Source organism: Ascaphus truei, chromosome 11, assembly GCF_040206685.1.
Source record: "Ascaphus truei isolate aAscTru1 chromosome 11, aAscTru1.hap1, whole genome shotgun sequence".
NCBI classification, from domain to species: Eukaryota; Metazoa; Chordata; class Amphibia; order Anura; family Ascaphidae; genus Ascaphus; species Ascaphus truei.
This window is the reverse complement of record NC_134493.1, coordinates 25,173,675-25,197,719: the sequence shown is the minus strand read 5'-3', so window position 1 is coordinate 25,197,719 and position 24,045 is coordinate 25,173,675. Positions and strand designations below refer to the sequence as shown.

The following is a 24,045-nucleotide window of genomic DNA, read 5'->3' as shown; positions in this document are numbered from 1 at the left end:
CCCAGTTTCTATGTGCACTCAATAGACACGCTAGGAATTATATTCATTTTCCTACAGAGCAGACAGAGTAGCTGGAAGTCAGGAATGGCTTTTTTGCCATAGCCGGGATACCATGTGTGATGGGTGCAAAACGATGGTGAAATATATGATTGTGAGTTCCATACAACAATATGTTATCCTTACTGTAAGAGGCAGGTGCAGACACACACACAAGGAGACAGTTTGGGGAAATTAAAACATGGCTTTATTAGCCTGTCTATTTCAACACAAATATACAAAGAAAAAATTCTCAGACCACTAGAGGCTTTTATTTAAACTGGGATAAGTCTTGTTACACTTACGTATATATATATAAATCTGGGAAAATATCAATGAACAGTCTTAATCTGTTCAGATCTAGTTCTAGTATCAGAATCTTATACCGAGATCCTCAAAGGACAAAAGAAAAAAATATAATAGCAAAATTGCACATTTATTACTTAAAAAATTTAAAAACACGTATAGCAAGTTTACCGGCAGCCTGATTACCGGCGAAAGAAAGTGGCTGCTGTGGTCGCCGCACTGAAAAGGATGACCACAAGAGGGAGCCATTGCAGCAGTAGAGTTCTATGTCAGGTGTGCGCAAACTTCCTGCGCTGCGCCCCCTGCCTTCTCTCCCCGTGTGGCACCCCACCTTACCTCTAATGCTGCATCAAATGATGCTGCGGGTTCATCTGACGTCACGTGACCCCGTGGTGTCATTTGACGCCGCGTTGCCATGGAGACGCGTGGACGGAAGCAGGGACTGAAGCCGGGTAAGTGAGCCGCGCCCCCCAGTTTGTTAACCGCGTTAATTACAGCTCCGGGGACCACCTGGTCTACAAGATACTGCCTGTTACTTCCTGGTATTTAGATCCGTGGGCCAATAGGAAGCTGCGATGGATGAGCTGCGGATTCCTATTAGTCCACTTAACGCAAAGAATATATTTTAAGATGTGTGACCCATTTAAATATGCTTTGCATAGACATTAGCATATCTCCCATGGTACCTCAGGTATGTTAATTTTTCAGCACAGGAATTTCTCCCTAATGATTTGGAGGGAGGTTTGAGGAGACATACATACATACATACCTCTGGAGATATCTATTAGGTTTGGAACTCCCTCCTCAACAAGTGTTAAAGTCACTTGTCAAATTTTAGCGAATAGGCCCCTCCCTATGAGTGTGTATTTGCATGTCATTACCCAGAATCCCTTGCTGCAGTTGAAGCGCTGTATGCTAGGAGATAGTGGGGCAGGGCAGGGTTACAAACCTGTCTGAGACACGTGAATGTGCTCACAAGTTATATTTTGTATTTGCTGTACACTACTGGGGATGTTTTGTGTCACTTTATTACTCGCATAACTTAATTAGCGCCTGATGATATCCAGAAGAAGGGATATAGCCCCCAGGTCTCACTCCGGTCAGCCTGTAGAAACCGGCAGTATCACAGGTTAACAGGAGGAATATATCCTTTTATTTAAATGATCTGTGTCCATGTGCTACTTTTACATCCAGAACAGACTCCCCCTCTTTCAGTAAGCAGACCTCCTCTCACCACCCTATGCAAAATATAGAATACCGTTACACCTCAAGCATATAAAGAACCATCAGACAATTTTAGTTTTTTTTTATTTAAAAAGCATGAACATGTACAACATACAACACATACATTCACATCACAAATGCCAAACAATTTACAATCAATACAAATCATTGTCACATCAGAAACTAATTCATGACTTATTTAAACAAGATATCATTTCTATGACAAGATTAACAGTGTTACGAAAGGCACACCTGAAAGCACGCGAGTAGTGTGTGTGACGAGGGTTAATACACACAGCTATCCCGCTGATCCACTTTTCACCTCCGCAAGGTCCCTCAAATTAGTAATATCCCCCCCTCAATCCGTCACAATATATATCTTTAATCGCTGCCACCACCACCACCACAGAGGTGTCAAGATGTACTTGCAGAGTCTTTGGTCTCTGTACCAAGAAAAATGCGCACTCAACACACAAATCTATTGTAGCAAAAATATGTCTGAAAATGGAATCACTCTTCAAAAAGTGCAAAGTTCAATCAGAACCCAAAGCATTGCTTATTAAAATGTAGATTTAGTATACAAAAATAGCATAGTGCTTAGGTTACAGAAAAGGTTTATTACAAAAACATACAATGCAATAAATGCAGGTACAGTAGTTTCTTAAAATAAAATGATAAACAAACAGAAGTCCCTAACATACATCACCCTATATTTGGGTTCTGTCAAAGGGTCTTGAGTGGAAAATATGAGATTTCATGTGTCATAGCATTGACACTCCCTAGGTTGAAATTCTGATTTCTTATCTCAATGGCATGGCTTAAATCCTAAACTTCCTGCATTAGGACACAGTCCCCCTTCTGGGCGTATACTTACCCCCCCCCCCCCACACCCCCCCTCCGCTTATAATGACACTTTTATGGCTAAAGGAAACAAAACTCTTCCTTTCGAATAAAAAAAATGTCTGACTATATACAATGTCCCATATCTTTATCCCCGCGTCTCCTAGAATGACGCCACATTCGCCGTCACGTTTGTATATTTAATATACACATGTAGACGCCACTTTTGCCAACGCAACGTATACTTTTGCATGAGGACACAGTTATCAGGGATATAACATACGGCCGACCTGTCCTTCTTGGTATTACTTTAATCAGCGAATCGCAACGGTTACATTTGTAATTCTGTCATTCTCGTGAATCATTGTTAGACCCATGATATCTTTATATTTAGTAAATGTACACAATTCTGGGACACCTTCCTGGCCACACCCTCTGGTGTTTGCAGACCCCTTAAAGAATGTCTTTCAAGTAGCTATAACAGGTTACTTTGTTTAATTCCACTGTCGGAAGAAGTTGTGATACCATATTTCAATCACCCAATTTTTAATACCTGGTGTTGACCTTAGATAACCACATTTCTGGACAAACACATAAAATTAGGCATGGTCAGTGGCTTGACCTGCTATAAAAATAATACACGTATTTCTAAGCTGTAACTGATAAGTCAAATGAATCTCTGGTGTCCCCAATTTATGAAAATACTGAATATCTTCTGGAATGAGCAACAATTATGTATATATTTAATTTCATCAAAGACACAGGATCCCATTTTGCAGATCACATGATATTGGGGGAAATGAAAGAATGCTTTTCCTGAAAAGTCATTTTCATCATTGGATCGTGCAAGATTAGCATTAAACAGTAAGATTTAAAAAACAAAAAACATTCTGTATATAAAACGTTCACATATTCTCCGGCAATATGCTATGAAGCTAGAAAACACCAGTGCAGAAGAGATTATCACTAAACACAAAGCAGCTAATAAGAGATACGAAATCTAGTTCTTAATCTCTTTAAAAAAAATTAAAAAAGAAGATTCTCAAATATATACATCTGATTTGTAGTGCTCAAATTACAACTCTATGGATTTATAGGGTGATTTTTCACAAGGAACCCTCTTTAAAATATATGCTGAAAATGATCAGAAATATACACCCACACATGTATACATTTATATACCTTTTCCCCCCCCACACTGGGTCACACACACACACACACACACACACACACACACACACACACACACACACACACACACACACACACACACACACACACACACACACACACACACACACACACACACACACACACACACACACACACACAGTGTTGAGTTTTATGCAGCTGGGCGTTTGAAGCACAGTTAGCAGACATCCTCAAAGTCTAAAAATAATAAACTTTTAAGCACAGTGCAGAAGGTTTAACATACAGTATTTTCACTAGTGCAAGTCAAATATGTTCAAGTGAGCAGCTTCCAACTCCTTCTATAACAATCTCTCAGCAAACTCAGGGGATTGGGTACCGCTCGTCAGGAGTAAGTGAATTCAGTAAGAAAACACATAATTTTCAAGCTCGTCTCCAGCTCTTAGCAGCTTTGTCTCCGTCAATTTATCTACAAGCTGGCGGTAGTACAATTTTACATTGCGTCTTAAGTAATGCAAATAAGTGCAGATTCCTAGTGCTAGTCGAAAGAAGACCGCTCAGAGGTAAGCAAGTTCATAGAAAACTCCCATTCGGTTCTTCCATGAAAAACAGGCGCCCGTCGCAGAATAAGGGGGTGCATTGATTCAGTAGATGTCCATCTGTTCTTATTTCGGAGCAGATGCAGCGAAAACGTTCCTTTTACAATAATGCTCTGTGACTTTTTTTGTTCACGCCTGTAACAAACACAACAAGATAAGCTGGATTCTCATTCTATACGTCACATTGTTTTCCAATTTGAGGTTAAAGGGGTTGTTTTCGCCTAGGGCGCCTTTTCTTTTTAGATAGGTATGAAGCAGGGGGTCTCTGGGGCGGAACCCCCGTAATTTCAGCTCCAGAACCAATAGGAAGCCCCAGAAGTAGGCAGCATGAGCTTCACCAGTATCTCGGGAAGCAGGGGGTTCCCAAAGCTGAAATTAAAGGGGCTCCACTCCGGTGACCCCCTGCTTCATACCTATATTAAAAATAAAACATTTTTTCAGGAAATGCTGCTTTAACACAGAAGATGCATTCTGCAGGCGGAGCGTCAGGTTAGAAAGAACGATAGATTGCAGGACAGGCCAATCACAATGAAATTCTAGCCCAGAAAAGCCTACAATACATTATTATTATTAAATGACAGAAACATAATTCACCCTAAGGCTGCGCTTATAGTGCCGGCGACAACGCCGCGATGTCACGTCAAAACAAATGCATTGCCGCCATCGCGTGCGCTTATAGTAAGCGCGTCGTGACAGCGCGACAGAGTCATCTCAATTTGATTTTTCCAGTGACCGCAGCGTGACGTCGCCGCCTAAGCCACAAACCTGCAGCATACCCCACCATAGAGAACAATGAAGTCTGCTACTGTACTGCAGTCTGTGTGTTTGTTTGTGTATACAATGACAGACAGAGGCAGATAGCTAGATACAGATATAGAGATGATAGATGGAATATACAGATGCAGCGGCCGTTATCCGACCATTTCTCGGGTTGAATCACGCACTATAATGCGAGGTGGTCCGAGATGGTCTTCTGCAGACTAATGCCCATCGAATTAACACAGCGGGGGTCCCTGCTGTGTTAATCCTACCGGGGTCTACCTGTCTGTGAGAGACGTGAAGTAAGAGATAGGCTGAATCAGTCACTATAACTGCGCGACTCTCACAGACAATCGTGGGGGGGGTTTATTTCATTTTAATACTTTGGTATTGTAGCAGGGGGTCTCTGGAGCATTTATTTCAGGTCCGGGGACCCCCTACTTCCCGAGTTACAGGCCCCGTTATGAGTTTACGGTATCCCCGCCATGTTAAAATCCTGTGGGTCAAGTGACCATGGGGTTTTAACATTGCAGCAGATAGCGGCACCCCATAACGGGCCTGTATCTCGGGAAGTAGGGGGTCCCCGAGGCTGAAATCAACTTTGTTCAGCCCAAAAGACCCCCTGTTCCTGCACACTAGTATCAAACACCCCACACACTCCCCGAAAGAAAAAAAATCATTTACATAGCGGGTAGCATCTAAGGTGATGAAGCTGCTTACATTTTATTTTCATTCATAGTGTGCGTGAGCAGGGGGTCTCCTGAGCTGAACAAAGTTGATTTCAGCCTTGGGGTCCCCCTACTTCCCGAGATACAGGCCCCGTTATAGTTGTGAAACTAGGTATATGTTATTCATATCGCGCCAACAGTGCACACAGCGCCGTACAAAAGAGTCAACACAGTACAGGGAATTAGAATACAATAAGTGCAACAAATATAAAATCAATTAATAGAAAAGGAAATCCCTGTCCCGGAGAGCTTACAGTCAGAGTTATAGCTGCTTACAGCTAACGCGATAATAACAAATATCACCTTCATCCAGTTGACAGACTCCTGATCCTTGAATCCTTCTGCTGCAGGTGTTGCAGGACTGCATGGGGAATCGTCATACTGTACATCCTGCACAAATAGACCAGCAGATGGGACATTCAGCATATTCCACAAAAGCCTTAACAACATCTTCACAAGGATATCGTGCAATAAACAGTACTAGAAATGACGTTTACCAGGCAAATGCTAGGATCGCCAGACACTGACGTCTGCGTATAAAATACGGAAAATACGGTTGGGGTACTAACTTCCAGACAAACAATTTCTTCACAGTGTCGGTCTCCTCTAGGACAGAGATACAAAGCAGAGTTCCACCCACACGTTCATAATCAGGCTCTCCATTTAATGTGACAGCCAAGAACAGTGGGAAGCCAACGTGTCAGGTCCCATATGGACTTTTCATCACCTGATGTAAGGTCCATATGGGACCTGATACATTGTCTTCCCACTGGTTTTGGCAATAACATTAAGTGTAGAATTGCATCTGCTTTGTACCTCTGTCCTAGAGGAGACCGGCACTTTCTTTGCCTGTGTTGTGTTGGCTGCACTCGCCGGATTCTCCTCGCCTGAGGCTGTTTCCCCGCACTTTGGAACTGTACTAACTTCCAGTCTTCCATTTCTCAACCCCCCCCCGAAAACTACACATCCTAGAGATGTTTTATTCTAATGACAAGGGTGGAAAGTAGACTAGAATACATTCAATATATAATAGATCACTAATACATTGTGATTCTAACAAGAATGATAACAATGCCAACATATATCAACTGTAAAATATGGCGATATAGGAATCTTGTACAATAGGTCTTCATTTGCATTATGCATTGGTAACACTAGAGGGCGCATTACCACTGCATAACACGCAATGTATCCCTGTACTCTGGCAATTCTGCAAATTATTACTCCCAAATACTGATTCTCATCAAGAGTTCAAGACCTATTAGCATTGTGAGTCTATTTATTGAAGGAACATGATTGTGTAAAAGTAAAGCACTGCGTGCCATGACGGGTCAAGGTTACAGCATAAACCTCCTACACAAAGGGTATTCCCTAAAGTTTAGGAGGTTCATGCTGTAACCGTGACCCGTCTTGGCATGCAGTGCTTTAGGGCCTAAACCATTACCATCAACACTATTGGTTTCCTATTTTATGGTGTTTCCATTAATAGATGCATTTCATCATTTAGCCTCCATCTATAATTGGCTGTTGGAGTGTGTTATTATTTTTCACTAGCTGATACTATACACTGTTTTTCCTTGGTTTTTGTATTTCAGTTTACATACTGCACTGAGCACGGATCGGTGGAGATCAGGATAAAGATAAACAGCAAAGGATCTGGACAATCCGGGTGACCTCCAGGACCTCAGAATTAGAGGGGGTCATTCAGCACTTCTTCAAGTATACACGCACCAATGGTGTTAATATTGCTATAGATCATTTATAGATTCACTTTGGGTATAGCGCTGGGGTTGTGTAATATCCTACTAAATATCTACCTGATAATGTCTAAACCAGGGCTTTTCAAAGTTTTTTTTGGTTAAGGAATCCTATAAATTATTTTGTGCAATTCCGGGGAGCCCCAACCCTCTCTAATAGCCAGCAGCGGATTTCCAAATGTGCCGCTCTTAGGCACTTGCCTGTGTCGGCCGCCTGCTCTCTGCCGCCCTCCTCCTCCTTTGGAATCCCAGCGTCAAATGAAGCCGCGGACGTCACCAACGTGATGGGTATATGGGCATATGGGCATATGGTTTGACTCCCACTTAACATTCGGGATGCACATTGATACCTTGACAACCAAGACCTATGCCAAACTAGGGGTACTTTACAGGAACAAATCCTCCCTAAGTCTCCTGGTCAGAAAGCGTATTGCACAGCAGATGCTAATGCCAATTATTGACTATGGAGACATAGTATATGGCTCGGCACCTCAAACCCACCTTAGCAAACTTGACACCCTCTACAACTCAATTTGTCGTTTTGTTCTCCAATGCAACTACAACACACATCACTGCGAAATACTCAAAGAACTAGATTGGTCATCACTAGAGTCTAGGCGCAAAGTTCACCTTTCCTGTCTTGCCTTCAAATTCTTTATGGGCAAGCTACCCAGCTATCTGATCAAGCTCCTCACCCCTACCCCATGCAGCACTTATCATCTGAGATCTGACTCCAAAAGACAGTTCATGGTCCCAAGGCTCAATAAAGTATCCGGCCGTTCCTCCTTCTCTTACCGTGCACCCCAAAACTGGAACAACCTACCAGAGACTCTTACATCCACCACCAGTCTAAGTTCTTTCAAATCTAAGGCTGTCACACATTTTAATCTGGTCTGTAACTGTTTCATACGCCCATAATACAAATTATCTTTAACTGTGCATGCAATGTCTTGTATATAATGTATACCCTGCTCATTATGTAACTGTATTTGTAACCATGTATTATTTGTCTTAACTCTATGCCCAGGACATACGTGAAAACGAGAGGTAACTCTCAATGTATTACTTCCTGGCAAAATATTTTATAAATAAATAATAAATAAAATGTCGCACGGCACCGTGTTGCCATGGAAGTCACGTTGACGCTGGGATTCCAAAAAAGCAGGAGCGTGGCAGAAAGGAGGCGGCCAACACAGGCAAGTGCCTTCCCATTAGGTCCGATAAGCCCAAGAGTGCGGCAATTTCTTAGCAATCATGTAATGCACATTCAACTGAGATAAAGATTTGTGTTGTAAAGCACTTAAGTGAATGTGTTACTCAATAGATATGAAAAATTATGTATATTTGTAGATTGTGATACTTGTTACAGTCCTGTGAAAACCCAACAGGTTTGGTGTGAAAACCTCACAGGGTTGGTTCATGTGTACAGTAGTAGCGAAGGTAGTATACAGATATATCCTTTGCATAAGTGAGAACCAAGTTTAGATAAACCTCTACTGGGGTTCTTCAACTTGAGTATGAATTAGCAGGCGCTAAGTGGGTTAGATGTCAGAGGTGCAATAGGTGAATTGAAGTGGTTCTTAGGCTCTTGGGTAGACCCCGTCTCTGGAAAGGGTAGAGTGACGTGCATGACAGATTGCTGATAATGACACGCAAAGCCAGAAAAGGATTATACACAAAACTATCATTTCCTATCAGGACTTTTACAGAGTTCCTATAAAACAATAAAGAAAAGCGTCACGAGGGAGACTCCAGCAGCAGCTAGGACTTTGATGGCCGGAACGGCAGGGGAGGCAAGAATGGTCTGGGTCACGGGATGAGGTCGGTGGCAGGCAAGGATCGTCAGGGTCACAGGCAGGGTTCGGTGGCAGGCAAGGATCGTCGGGGTCCAGGCAGGGGTCAGAAGCAGAAAGGTAGGAACAGGGCAAGGGAGCAGGAACTGAGACCAGGAACTCATAAGCAGGAAGCAGACAGGGGATAAGCCAGTACATAGGCAAGGACCTTTAATAAGTAAATCAGGACTCCACACGGAACAGAAGCAGAAGCATGGGCATTGGCATAAGGATTCAGGACACAAAACAAAGGCAAGGGAGGAACAGGAAACTATAAGGACAGAGGACAGGAGCAACAAGAGGAGACAGACAGAAAGACAGACAGACAGAGGAACCCCAGAGCAGACAGAAACAGCAGCACACCCGGTGGACAGACAAGGGAACTGTGGCTGGGAGCAAGATGTCTATGAAGATTCTAACAAAAAGATTTCACACAGAAAGTATTCAATGGCTTGTTAAACCAAGAAAAGGTGTCACATTTGCATTACCACGGATTGCGTCTTCACAGCGGAGTAGAGTATCATTACCCCACTGGTAGGAAAATTATCAGAATAAACTGTCTGTATTTAATATCCCCAGACATACACGAAATAGCTAGGTAGAAGAATCTGAACCATGTAGTGAGGGCAGGTAAAAATTCTGTAACATTTTATGGATCAACGGTGCGATCTCTGATACTCAATATTAAATAAAGAAAAATGTTTTGGTTACCGTTAAAAAAATAAAATAAATATACATATGTATATATATTTTTTTTTTTTTGGCAATTAGCACCCAAATCCATTTATGTTGATGGGAATAGTTTGCCTACAAAGTTTGAAACTGAAAAGCTAAATAGCAAATGTTGCTTCATATTTTTCAATTGCAATGTTTACATCAACATAATGAGTAAATAACCCATACAGTACATACATCAAGCTCTTCATTTTAGGACAGATTCTCAGACTCTCCGTTAGCTTCTGCGCTCCGATGGCAGTGACCAGGTTGCATTCCAAGCTAAAGACAAAAGAACAGTGCACTTGTTAGCACCCTCTGGCAGTGAAAGGGGAAATCGCATGTGTGGTTGAGGTGCGGAACAGTTCATTTCGTTTTAACCAAACTGAACATGCAGCATAATATAACAGTGCAGAGTCTCTGTACCCATTCATCTGTATATTTCAATCTATTTTTCCTTTGAATAAATTAAAGTTAACAGAAAGTAAGTATATTCTACAAACCCTACGCTGTGGCCGAAATGTTGAGTTTGTGCTGATCCGGCCCCTACTGCCCTAGTTCACCCCACAGTAAAGTTGCTTCACAATTGGTGTTTCTCTATTTTTCAGAGTTCATCAGAGGACACAAGCGTTTTGGTATATGGGCAACAAACACTCTTGGAGACACAATCATTTTGTTTTGGGTCACCCCCCTATATCACATGATGCTGTTTATCACTTGCTTGGAAACATGTACACACTATTCATTGGAAGCATATTGAATAGGTGTCTAGATTTAACAACAAATACATATTTGGTAAGTTAAGTCCACGATTCACAGAACAGAACGTCCCATATTTACTAAGTGCTGCTCCGCCAGAAGTCACCTTTTGCCACCAGGGCACAGATTATAGTCTCCTACAAGTAAATATGGGCCAATATATTTTCCATAGGTAGCAGTGGAGGATGCTGCAACACATTATATAAGTTTGGTTCCCTGCAAGAAGTTTACCCGATATATGCAGGGGCTCTGCCAAATGTATATTGTAAATAGTAAACATACATTTTTGGTACGGTATGGTTATATTTTAGCCAGGTTCCCAAAGTGGAAATGTACCTTCAGCATGCCCTAAATTGTGCATACTCGAGAATGCCCACCTCTGGACACACAGCATTCCCAAGTGACCAGAGCAGTGAGAATAGCGTATGCTTGGAGAGAGTTTGAGTCATTGTATACACATGATATAAAAACACCTGGGAATAACAGCAGGTGAGTGTTACTCTCACAGCCAGTCATTAGAATGCCAGCAAACTGGCCCCATTGCCCCAGGTTTAATGTGGGACAGAGAGGCTTTGCAGCTCTTGGTGTGTTGCTATCTACGTAGACGCAAACAACCAATAGAAGGAAAGCAGAGGTAGAAATATCCCATGGAAGCAGAGTCAACGTACAACTGGATGGCAGAGCCGGGAGGGCACAGGGGAAAGGAGAGAGCCGTAATGTCTCATAACGTGGCTGTACCTAGTCTGCCTTCATTAAAAAACATGTTAGGCTCAATACTACTTTACACTGTAGCTTGATCTTTTTTTTTGAGGGGGGGGGACGGGGTTCCTAAAGTCATATTGCACCTCTAAAGTACACTCTGTACTGCTTGTTTTATTAGGGGGCAGGGGTTGTTATTTTTTTTACCTTAGTGGCTTCGGAGCGTCCAGTGGAGTTCAACCGCATTGCTCCTGTTTCCAGGCCCCCCCCCCCGATTGTGGCATATTAACCCTTACATTTCCCAGGTTAAAACACTTGCCTGGGCTCCGGCGGCCAATAGAGAGCTGCAACGCTGTCGTGAGATTTTGTTGCTGCTTTCTACACGTGCCACCTGCGGCCTTTTTCGTAGGGTTTTTTGGCCACAAGCTAGCAGCATTTAAGAGTCACATTTACTGGCAACCAGGGTCCCCGGAGCTGGGATTGAGCTCTGTGGGATCCCACTCCCCTCGTCTGGTTAGACTGGTGGGCGGGTGGGATGATTGCGATTTTAAAACAAAAGCCAATAGAAAAACTGAGGTTGTCTGTGAGATACACGAACTGCATCCTAAACCGACCAGAGTGGTATTAATAGTAAATGTATCTGAATAAGAGCAGAGGATTCACCTGCCCAGTGACTCCTGGTTACCCGTCTAGCAAAACGTTCTCAATATATTTTGATGTTTCATTACCCCAAAGTTGCCGACGCCATCAAGAGGGAATACGAAAATAGGACAGGAACACCATCACCGCCACATAGGCGACATGACGTCAGATGGCAGGGATGAAGATGATGGATTATTGACTATATTGGAAATCCGCCACCCCTAGGTACTTAGCTGTGCTGCCGCTCTCCTTCTCCTGAATCACACCATCAAATGACTCTGCGGACGTCACCAACGTGATGTTGCACGGTATCATATTGCCATGGTAACTACGACGTCATTACATCATTTGCCGCCGTGACTCCATGGCAACGAGACGCGGTGTGTGACGTCTCGTGTGACCTCAGAGGTACGTATCTCTGGTAACAGGGGGTCCCCGGATTCCTGAGATTAACAGGATTCGGTTCTGGAGATGCCCTGCTTCAATCCAGTGTTAAAAATAAGAAAATAAACCAGGCTTGAGTGGCTCCTTTAACAATAACTGGGTGTTATTATGGTTGCCACCCATTCTGAGTTTTACTAGTTTTAGATTGCCAGTAAATAATGGACAAAGGCCAGCACACTTGAACCAATTTACAATCATGTTTAACATTAAACCCCATCGGAAATGTAGGAAACCATCTGGATTTTTGTTTTTTCGGCGCGGCGGCCGAGCATTGGCCACATCGCTGCGGCGGTTCAGCCAGTGACGGCGAACCTGACGTGTGAGATCATGGCCGCGCCCCCGCCCCGCTTCCTTGTCGGATCTCCTGCTCTCCACTGCAAGCACAACCGCAGACCATAGGTCGCGGCTGAACCGGGTGCACGCTCCGCCAGACGCTCCGGCGCTCGTGCAGCTGTGACCACTGGGGTCGTAGCCTTAATATCCCCTATTACTGAAATACTCATTTATTTTGCAACTGAACCAACACGGCAACTTCTATTTAATTTACACGTTGACTAACCATCAACTCTTCCACCAGTGTGGGGTTTCCACTTAATGCGAGATGACCTCAGTAAGACTGGTTTTATACTTAAGCTGGATCTACTACAAGGCAGCAGACAAGTTACTGAGAACATGTGATATACTACATGATTTTTGGGGGCCATGTCTACTTACTGTAGTTCTTCCAGTGATGACATTTTAGGAAGGATCTCTGCAAGATGTACAGCTCCAGTGTCACAGACAAAATTATTGTACAAGCTGAAGAAGACAAATCAGGCAGATGATTACAGCATTGTGCGGGCAGAAACGCAGTGTGTATCAGACTAATACATGTGAACACCAGGAGATAATATAAATCCCCAGCTGGGAGTTGAACTCTAAGATGCTCATAATATAAGTTGTCATTCGTGTGTGTGTGTGTGTGCGTGTGCGTGTGCGTGTGCGTGTGTGTGTATAATTAATTGGTAACGAATGATGTTAGGAACTTTGGCTTTTTTACCCTGACGTAGTGATAATAACAGTGATAATAACTTTATTTCGTATACTTAAGCATTTTTCTCCCAATGGGACTCAAAGTGCTTCACTATTACAGTATAGTGGGGGTACGCAGCACATAGGATTGTTACAGACACAGTCCCTGCAGAGCTTACAATCTATGTTTTTGGTGCCGGAGGCACAGGGAGATAAAGTGACTTGCCCAAGGTCACAAGGAGCTGTCAATGGGAATTGAATCAGGTTCCGCTGCTTCAAACTCAGTGTTGTTGTTGACAGAGTCAGTGTCTTTACTCACTGAGCTGCTCCTTCACTGAGTCACATACAGTAGGTGTAGGGCTGAAGGTAAGACTCCCACACCAAGGAGAAGGGCGTATGCAAAGTGGGTGGAATGACTTTTGAGCTAGCAATGGAGACTGGGAAGTATCTGATATTTAACGGCATAGCTCAGATGGGATTAATTAATGAGTCTATAATGGATTGGTAATGATTGTAATTAATCCCTTTCCAAAACACTTTACAATACAATTTTTAGTGCCTCATGGGACTGGCAGGTGGTTCTTCCACTTTCCGCTACCATCTCAGAGGCCATTGGGTAAACCTTTCAAATTGAATGTTGCTGAAAGATTTTCAACAACATCTTGGATTTTCTTGCTAAACCATAACTCTTAGGTCAACGCAAGACATCCTGAAATGAATTGTGATAATGCTTGTATGCTTTATAAAACCAGTCCTTCATATTAGCAAACTTACACAAGAATATTCAGCTAATTTATTTCCCACTTCACTGTTATAAGGACCTACAGTATGGATTTGAATAGCTAAGCACGGTCTAATACAGATGTCCCTTCGTCCTGTACATATAACAGAAAGTTCAGGCTATCATACACTTACCTAAGTGTCTGCAATGAGCTTAAGCAAGGGAGAGCTGCTGCTAATTTCTCTGCACCCTTATCAGTAATTTTGTTTTGTGACAGGCTGTATTGAAAAGATAATAGAGTATTAGTACGTTGTGTAAATCAAATGTAGCTTACTGCAGATAAGTCTTCCTCCGAACTAGTGGAAGTACCAAGAGTCACTGGCGGTATTTGTCTTAGTGAAAGAACGTTAGGAAATGCAGAAGTGTGTCGTTATAAATGCATAAGAGTGTAATTATAAATGCATAAGTGTGTCATTATAAATGCATAAGTGTGTCGTTATAAATGCATAAGTGTGTAGTTATAAATGCATAAGTGTGTCATTATAAATGCATAAGTGTGTCGTTATAAATGCATAAGTGTGTCGTTATAAATGCATAAGTGTGTCGTTATAAATGCATAAGTGTGTCGTTATAAATGCAGAAGTGTGTCGTTATAAATGCATAATTGTGTCGTTATAAATGCATAAGTGTGTCGTTATAAATGCATAAGTGTGTCGTTATAAATGCATAAGTGTGTCGTTATAAATGCATAAGTGTGTCGTTATAAATGCATAAGTGTGTCGTTATAAATGCATAAGTGTGTCGATATAAATGCATAAGTGTGTCGTTATAAATGCATAAGTGTGTCGTTTATAAATGCAGGAGTGTGTTGTTATAAATGCATAAGTGTGTCGTTATAAATGCATAAGTGTGTCGTTATAAATGCATAAGTGTGTCGTTATAAATGCATAAGTGTGTCGTTATAAATGCATAAGTGTGTCGTTATAAATGCATAAGTGTGTCGATATAAATGCATAAGTGTGTCGTTATAAATGCATAAGTGTGTCGTTTATAAATGCAGGAGTGTGTTGTTATAAATGCATAAGTGTGTCGTTATAAATGCAGAAGTGTGTCGTTATAAATGTACTATAGACTATCGGGTCAAATAGAATTTGTAGTATGGCAAGTTTTGAAAGAAATTGCTTCACTCCATACATATAAGACTTAGGGGCATATTCTAGGACTGTAGCTGCACACTGTGCATATCTGTGCGGAAAGGGCCCTTCAGCCTCTTGCACTAAATGGAAGTTTCAGCCTTTTTGGTTATTCTGCTCGGATCTGCAGAGCCGGAGTGAACCCGCTTCTAACAAAGCCTTTTCCGCACGGTTTGGACAGGCGAGAAGTGCTTGCAGAATGGCAAGACCAGCGAATCCAAGCGGGAAGGAGCTCTTTCCACATGGATATGCACAACTCGCAGCTACTAGCATATGCCCCATCGTGCTCTCAATCCAGCAACAGAGGAACATAGAAAATAAGTAGCACTGGAGATAAAGCCTTCCAGTTATGGTACCGATCGTAGAACTATATTCCCTATTTTTGTGAAACCGTGGGGCTGCTTTTCTGCAGCATTTCCCAATACTCACTCTAGTGTTTCAAGCGACTGCAGCTCTGGAAGTATCTCTGCCAGTTTTCCGGCTCCTTTGTCCCCGATGTGATTCTCACTCAGTGCGTGTAAGCTGCGGGTTTCAAACAAGTACAGATTTATATCATGGTCAGTACATTTAATATGTACCCGTATACATTTGAATGTGGCACTATTCCCTTTTGCCTGTGTCTACTTCAGGACCTATCCCCACACTGGTGGCGCTGTATGAATGGAATGATACATACACTATACACTCGGATGGAATAAATAATGATGCAGCAGTGATTACAGTGGCTTAAAAAAATGTCGTTGCCTGACGTCAAAAACTTCTACATTTATTAACCCTTTGAGTGCACCAAGATGTAGTCCCTATGTCATGCCCAAAGGGTCTGTTTTTTTTCCTGCTTAGATCGCACCCTGCGTTCCCATGGAGCGCAGAACGCGATCTTCCCAGTAGGAAAACAAAAATGGAGGAGTCCTCTTCCGTTTCCCACCCCAAAAATGGCCCCCCACGGCCATGTGGCCGCGCTGTGCTGGAGGGGACATGGCACTCAGGTGCCATGACCCCTCCGCCCCCCAAAGGGTTAAACATCGAGGCAAAGCTCTTCAGCCGCGATACAGCTAGCCGCGGTAAGCGGTGTCGTACCCCAATCCAGTGGTAAGTAGAAAAAAAATGGTGAAAAATTTGCTGCTATAAAATAAATTTATATTGTAAAAAAAAAAAGTAACGGAGACAAGTTTTGTAAAATAAACCCATATTTCTATAAAAAGTAAGTAGTACTGTGAGTATGAAAATCTAATCTAAATATCGTCTTTCTTACTGTTTGGGTCCAGCCATTATTTGCTGTCTCTAGTGTCAGCTAATGAAAGGTCATGGGAAACTTCCTGAAAATAACATTAAAACCAGAGACAGAACATAAAACACAGACAAAGCTCAGTTTTTAGCACATCCAGTGAGACTCATACACGGTACAGTGCCTAAATATATATGTATAAATATCTAATAAGTAAAATGGTCTTTTAGTTTGACATTTTTGGCCAAAATTGTTGTAAGCCCCTGAGCCAACGCCAAGGCAGACCACATATCAGGGGTCCCTAACGCTAATATAAATTCTTAATAACCTGTGTAATAACAGGAAGAATGATTTATAGTAAATCTGTCAATAATAGTTGCAAAGTTCTAAGTCTGACTGAAGCTTTTATTAACCTGTACATTACCAGGAAAAGCACTCTGTATTAGAGATGTCACAGCCAAACTGCAAGCAGGCAAGTTCCCCTGAGTGGAAGATGCTATGGAGTGAGCCCATAACCATTTAAATGTGGGAGGGGGTGAGCTTAAATTAGGAAGGAGGTTGCCACCCTCCAATCAGCCATGACTAGCTGGACAACAATTGTAAAACATTTCAATAGGAGCTTGTTAGGTGTCCAGTATGTTTTGAAAATAACATTAGTTGGATTATAACTAAAGTTATACAGGCGGTCCTCGTTTTACGATGCTTCGTTTTACGACGAACGGCTTATCCGACGCTATGCAATGCATACCTATGGCCGGTTTTACGACGAACGGCTTATCCGACGTTATGCAATGCATACCTATGGCCGGTTTTACGACGAACGGCTTATCCGACGCTATGCAATGCATACCTATGGCCGGTTTTACGACGCCCGAACGGCTTATCCGACGCTTTACAAAATTGCTACAATTGCCCAATCAGAAGGCTGCAGGTTAGGGAAATCATTCTGAACAGTCTGTGTGAAGGTTTAGTGGTGTGTTTTAGGCCCTAACCATGTCTGATAAAAGCAAAAAGCAAAGTGCTGTTGCTCCAAAGGATTAGAAAATCTATTACTTTGGAGACCAAACAAAACATAATAAAGCGCTCTGAGAAAGGAGAGACGAACACAGAAATTGGACGTGCCTTGGATATACCTCGCATAATTATTGTGACAATAATAAAAGATAAGGCAAGAATCTTGGAACAGATTAAGGGCTCAGCACCTATGCAAGGTACAACAATAAGGCAACGTGCTGGGCATATTTCTGAGGTAGAAAAACTCCTCATCATATGGCTGGAAGATCAATCCCAGCGTCACGTGCCCATTAGTTTAGCCTTTATTCAGGCCAAGGTGTTGAGTCTGTATGAGGACATTAAGCACCAGCACGGAGAAGGGACCACTGAGGAAACGTTCACTGCAAGTACGGGCTGGTTTATGCGGTTTAAAGAGAGGGCAAACTTGCATAACATTAAAGTGACCAGTGAAGCTGTTAGTGCGGATGAGGAGGCAGCTAAAACCTTCCCTGTTACATTGGCCAAAATTATAGACGACGGTGGCTATTGCGCACGTCAAGTTTTCAATGTTGATGAGACTGGGCTCTACTGGAAGAAAATGCCCAGTAGAAGCTACATTGCAAAAGAGGAAAAAACTATGTCTGGTTTTAAAGTTGCAAAGGACAGGCTGACTCTTCTGCTTGGATCAAAGGCTGCAGGTGATTTCAAGCTAAAACCTTTGCTTGTTTATCATGCAGAAAACCCTAGGGCATTCAAGAGTTATGCAAAGAGCACACTTCCAGTGATTTGGAAGTCCAACCGTAAGGCATGGGTAACAGGGAGCCTTTTTGAGGACTGGTTCCAGCATAAATTTATCCCAGCTGTGCAATTATATTGCATAAGCCAGAACCTTGATTTTAAAGCATTGCTGCTCCTGGACAATGCTCCTGGCCACCCCGTGTACCGGGATGACCATCATCCTAACGTCATGGTGGTGTTCATGCCCCCCAACACCACCTCATTGATACAGCCGATGGACCAGGGGGTTATCGCTTCCTTCAAGGCCTACTATCTTAGGCGAACATTTGCCCAGGCCATCAGAGCAACTGATGTGGAAGGAGGTCCAACCTTGAAAGAATTTTGGAAGTGTTACAACATTCTCCTTGCAGTAAGAAACATCGGAGAGGCATGGAATGAGGTCAACCAATCCAATTTAAATGGAGTTTGGCGTAATTTGTGCCCTGATTTGATGTCTGATGTCCAAGGCATTACAGAGACTGTTGCAGAGGTTACAGAAACTGTTGTGCAAATGGCCAGAGATCACAACTTGGAGGTGGAAACCAAGGATATTGAGGAGTTGCTGGCCTCACATTCTAACGAGTTGAGCAATGAAGACCTGATGCAATTAGAAGAGCAAAACATTGCTGAAGAGGAGGCCCACCAATCTGCGGAAGTGGCACAGCCACGTAAATCTTTGTCAACCAAAATGTTGGCTGCGGCATTCAAGCACATTGATAGCGCGCTGACCATATTTGAGGAAAATTACCCTAACATTGAACGGAGTTCAACAGCCAGTCGTGGGGTGTCCAACCAAATCAGCTGCAATAGAGAGATCTACACGCAGAAAAGGAAAGGATCTGTCCAGACTTCAATGAAGAGATTCTTCAAGAGGCCGAAACCTTCAAGTCCACCTACATCACCTCCAAGAAGTCCGTTGTCCGTTGAAGATCCACCCCCCCCCCATCATCTTCCTCCAATAATTGATGTTTTTTTTGCTCATGTACATTACTGTACAGAATACAGCATAGTATTATTTTACAGTTCTGGAATCAATAAATATAATGTTTCCATCATAATCTATGTGTGTGCTGCATATCTTATTGCTTGAGTAAAATATTTTGTGTATTTTAGCATTAAAAATGCCTTCAGGAATGGAACGTTTGATTTAAACAGTGTTTAAAAATGGGATTCGCTTTACGACGCTTCGCTATCCGACGCCATTTTGAGTAACGCATTGCGTCATAAAACCGAGGACCGTCTGTACTTTAATGATTGGGGGGAAACTAAACTACTACCAACTGGGACCTCTCACGGGCTCTGTGCTTCACTTAAAGGCGTCCTACAATATTGTCTCAATATTAGTCTAATGCATGGGTGCACAAACGTTTCAGTCTGCGCCCCGCTGCCTGCTCTCCCTCCTCCTCGCGGTCACCCTCTTGTCTCCAACGTCAAATGACGTCACGTTGCCAAAGACGAGGTAAGTTCAGTTGCAGAGGCCTCACGCGATCCCCTGGCGCTAAATTTAAATGCCTTGGGGAAGAGGGCGGAGCCTCTGTAACCGCCGCGCCCCTGGTCTAAAATATGTCAATGTATATTTAATGAGTTACATCAGGGGCGCTCAACTCTAATCCTCAAGTTCCCCCCCCCCCGCCCCCCCTCTCGGTCAGGTTTTAGGGATATATGTATATATTTATTAACAGAGTCAAGGAAAGGGAATATATATAAATATATATATATATATATATATAAAAAAGAAAAAGAAAGAAACAGGCGCACACCTAGTGCATTACCATAATAAAAATGTATTAAAGGAACATAAAATCTATAAAATGCCCACTCACAAAGGTACAGCAATAAAAAGCGTGTATGAGATAGGCTCTCATGTGCCAGCAGCTCCAGCAACAGCGTCCAGCTTAGATCAGTGGCGTCGTCACGTGGACCTCCTCCATACAGCAGGAACCGGAATCAGAATTCCTTGCCTTTGGTGTTCAGCGTGTATTGCGAAAACGCTGAAGAAGTCGTCATTGATGACGAAACGCGTAGGGTGTGGCTAGATTGTGGCCGCCATTCGCCCACGAACATTGCTGGTACTTGCACAGAGACTTTGGGCTCCCGTGTACGCTCGTTGCGGCCATTGCACAGCTGAATTGAGGACTCTCAAAACTTTGTTTCCTGGTGGGACCCGTTTTCGCTATACACGCTGAACACCAAAGGCAAGGAATTCTGATTCCGGTTCCTGCTGTATGGAGGAGGTCCACGTGACGACGCCACTGATCTAAGCTGGACGCTGTTGCTGGAGCTGCTGGCACATGAGAGCCTATCTCATACACGCTTATTATTGCTGTACCTTTGTGAGTGGGCATTTTATAGATTTTATGTTCCTTTAATACATTTTTATTATGGTAATGCACTAGGTGTGCGCCTGTTTCTTTCTTTTCTTTTTTCTAGATATCTATAGGGACTGGTGATCCCTTCGAAACGGGCTGCAAGAACCTGGAGTTTGTGCCATTGGAACAGGACTTTATGTACTAAAGGTTTTTTTCATTTTTATTTTTTGACAATTTTTTACATTTTTTACATATTAAATTCATTTTTTTTGATTTTTCCATATATATTTTTTACAGGGTTATATTGTGAGAAGATTGCACTAATATTATATTAATTAAATGTCTGTATCATAGTGTACTAGTCTATATCTAGCCACTCCGCTAAGCACATTCATTGGCTACTAGTTCTTCTACAACTATATATATTCTTATCAGGATATTTAGAGGCGCTACTTCTATTTCTGCTTGTTTTGATATATATATATATATATATATATATATATATATATATATAGTCCCTTCCCTTGACTCCATTAGCTTCTGCCATGGCAACGTGACGTCACATTACGTTGCAACGTCAGAACGCCGAAGACGTTAAGGAGGGGGGCGCGAGCAGGGGGGAGTGCAGGCAGGGGGGGCCAAGGGGAAAAAGTTTGTGCACCCCTGACGTTGCCAATACATTGTAAGGGCCACTGGATTGCTGGCTCATCATGACGCACCTAGTACATCCATAGAGAACTCAAGTGGTTAAAGTACCAATATACTTCCGTTTCAGCTAAAACAGGGCCATTTGGTAAACCATTGAAATTGAACATTGCTTACTCTAAATGCAGAAGAGTTGGGAATTGTGGAAGAATTTCAACCAGCTTCAGGAATCCCTCTTGTCCCTGGCTCTTCCCAAGTCTAGAACACGGATAAACGAGAAAGGAATTGAGTGAAATGCTTATTGTTCTAATAATTCCAGAATTACACAGTCACCATAATAATTAGGGAATTGGATTTATGTGTTTAGGCTGATGTTACAAATTAGCCTTTCAGGGCAGGATCCAGAAATCTCCATTAAATGAGGTCTCTTTATGTGACGTTACCTAAAACGGGAGCGGACCGTATGTTCCATGAGGTAACGTGGTATTCTTAAAGCTAATTATATACAAACATAACGTCCAAACTACATGTGATTTGCATAGGCTTAACATCCTGTTATTGTAGCATAGCACTGGTATCTTCCAAGAGAGTGACGTTATGCCAGTCTTGGTGTTACTCTTATCTTGACCCCAAATAGGGCTCGTGCTGAAGGAGAGAGCGAGAGGAGAGGGAAATAATTCTGAGATATAACAATATGTTATTTAAATAATGCGTAACGGTGGCGTTACACGCATCCAGACACTGCAAAGGCCTTATTTCAGTGTCTAGATAGGAATAATGCCACGTTTAGGTATAACTTAAATGATATTAAGTTAAGTCCGTGTTAAAGCCGGCGGATTTTTTTTGTCAATTGTTTTTTAATTATTTTTCTATAGGATTGAAGTAGGGGGTCTCCGGAGCTGATCCCCATTAATTTCAGCTCCGGGGACACTCTGCTTCTGGAGATACTTACCTCCGAATTAGGTGCCGGGAGCAGCTCTCCTCGGCTACCAGGTTTGGCAATATGTCCGCTCTTCAAAAATTTCCCGCTCTGTGGACCAATAGGATGCTGTGACATCATCAGTGCGGCTTCCTTTTGGCCCATGTGACGCGGGACCTTTCAAACGTTAAAGCATTGCTTGCAGAGCCGGAACAGCTACCGGCACCTACTTCGAAGGTAAGTATCTCTGAAAGCAGGGGGTCCCCAGAGCAGAAAATAATGGAGTTCAGCTCTGGAGACCCCCTGCTTCAATTATATGTGTATGTGTGTATTGTGTATTGTGTATATGTGTATTGTGTAGTGTGTATATGTGTATGTGTGTATTGTGTAGTGTGTATATGTGTATGTGTGTATTGTGTAGTGTGTATGTGTGTTAGCCACATGGATTGGTCCTTTAACCTTAATTGACTTTTGTGGATAAGCAATGTTATTATAATTACTCATTTGCATGTAATTATCCATAAGGTCCTTTATAGGCAACGCTATGCTCTTTGTGGGAGAGAATATGGCTTAACATTGATATTGTCTGTTGAATGTACCGTTAGTGTTAATGTGACTTTAAGTTAGATTAACGCCATGTTTGTAAGTGACTAAGCGGAGCTTTGGGGATCTGGCATTAGGGGGCAAATGTATATATGTCGCAGCGGCTGTTTGGGCCGTTTTGATGACGGACACTTTGGCATATATAGAATACAGCCCTTAAATGTCGAAATGTCTCCCCACCACATTTCCTAAGAGCCTTAAGAATTACAAACAAGACTTACGCAAATTCGATTTTTTTAAGGTTTTGGACTGCAGGGATATCACCAATATCATCTGTTGACTCTGGAAAGCTGGAAAAATAATAAAATATTGAAAAGAACTCTATAGAAACCATAATTAGTATTGTGGTGGCTATTTATTAACCCCTCTAAGATGAGACTTAGCGTGCTAAGCTTACTATGCCTCAACTCTCATTCACATGAATGGCAGTAAAAGTGTGCTACCGCTTAGCATCCTTTTGTGGATCTGGGCCTTAAGTGGTTAAATGAACCCTAGGAGAATATTTTGCAACACATATTTTATCATCAGTGTATCAAAGAATTCGACAAATGTTCTGCATAAGGAAGCGATTTCGATTGTGTGCGATGGAACAACAGGATGAATTGTGAAGTGCTCGCGCAATACATATATCTCGAACACGACCATTAAGTTTATGGTATAAACTCTACGGCTAACAGATGTTAATCAAAGAAACTTGGACCATGACATGGGCTGAAGCAAAAAGTACAATAACATGTGGAGCATTTCTAAAGCTTGGTAACATGGCTCCGAATCCGTAGCATTTTAAAGGCACATAACTAAAAGTTACTTACCAGCTACAAAAATGCTTCTGGGTATTTACAAGGTCTAAAAGGTCAATGACATCTTTCATACTCTCTGCCTTGAATGGATTGATCGTGAATTTCTTAATAGACAGTTTTAAAAGACCATAGTCCTCATTTGCTTGTAAGGACTTCCAGAGTCTGACGGTGTCACTGAGAGAGGCTCTGGAAGGACAACATATTTAATTAATAAGTATAATCAATAAAAAATATAGAGAATTACACATATAATACAGAGATATGAAATGAGTGAGGCAGGGGAGATGGAATCCCGATTCCAAAGAATCCAAGTCTAAGTGATGAAAGGAGTCTAAGTACAGAAATAGAAGGATTTAATAAA

General features: G+C 42.3%; 1 protein-coding gene across 3 annotated transcripts in view; it reads right to left on the bottom strand.

Moving 5' to 3' along the window:
• Positions 1-2,454: 2,454 nt before the first annotated feature.
• Positions 2,455-24,045, bottom strand: part of CIITA (class II major histocompatibility complex transactivator) — a 140,539-nt gene continuing 118,948 nt past the window's right edge. For all 3 annotated transcript variants that reach the window (XM_075565345.1, XM_075565347.1, XM_075565346.1), the window contains 9 exons: positions 23,697-23,870; positions 23,106-23,174; positions 21,540-21,620; positions 15,843-15,935; positions 14,415-14,498; positions 13,203-13,286; positions 10,143-10,226; positions 5,945-6,031; positions 2,455-4,289 (listed from right to left, as the gene is read on the bottom strand). In XM_075565345.1, the coding sequence (XP_075421460.1) occupies positions 5,947-6,031; positions 10,143-10,226; positions 13,203-13,286; positions 14,415-14,498; positions 15,843-15,935; positions 21,540-21,620; positions 23,106-23,174; positions 23,697-23,870 (754 nt within the window). In that variant the 3' untranslated portion in view covers positions 2,455-4,289; positions 5,945-5,946. The remainder of the gene's footprint in view (positions 4,290-5,944; positions 6,032-10,142; positions 10,227-13,202; positions 13,287-14,414; positions 14,499-15,842; positions 15,936-21,539; positions 21,621-23,105; positions 23,175-23,696; positions 23,871-24,045) is intronic.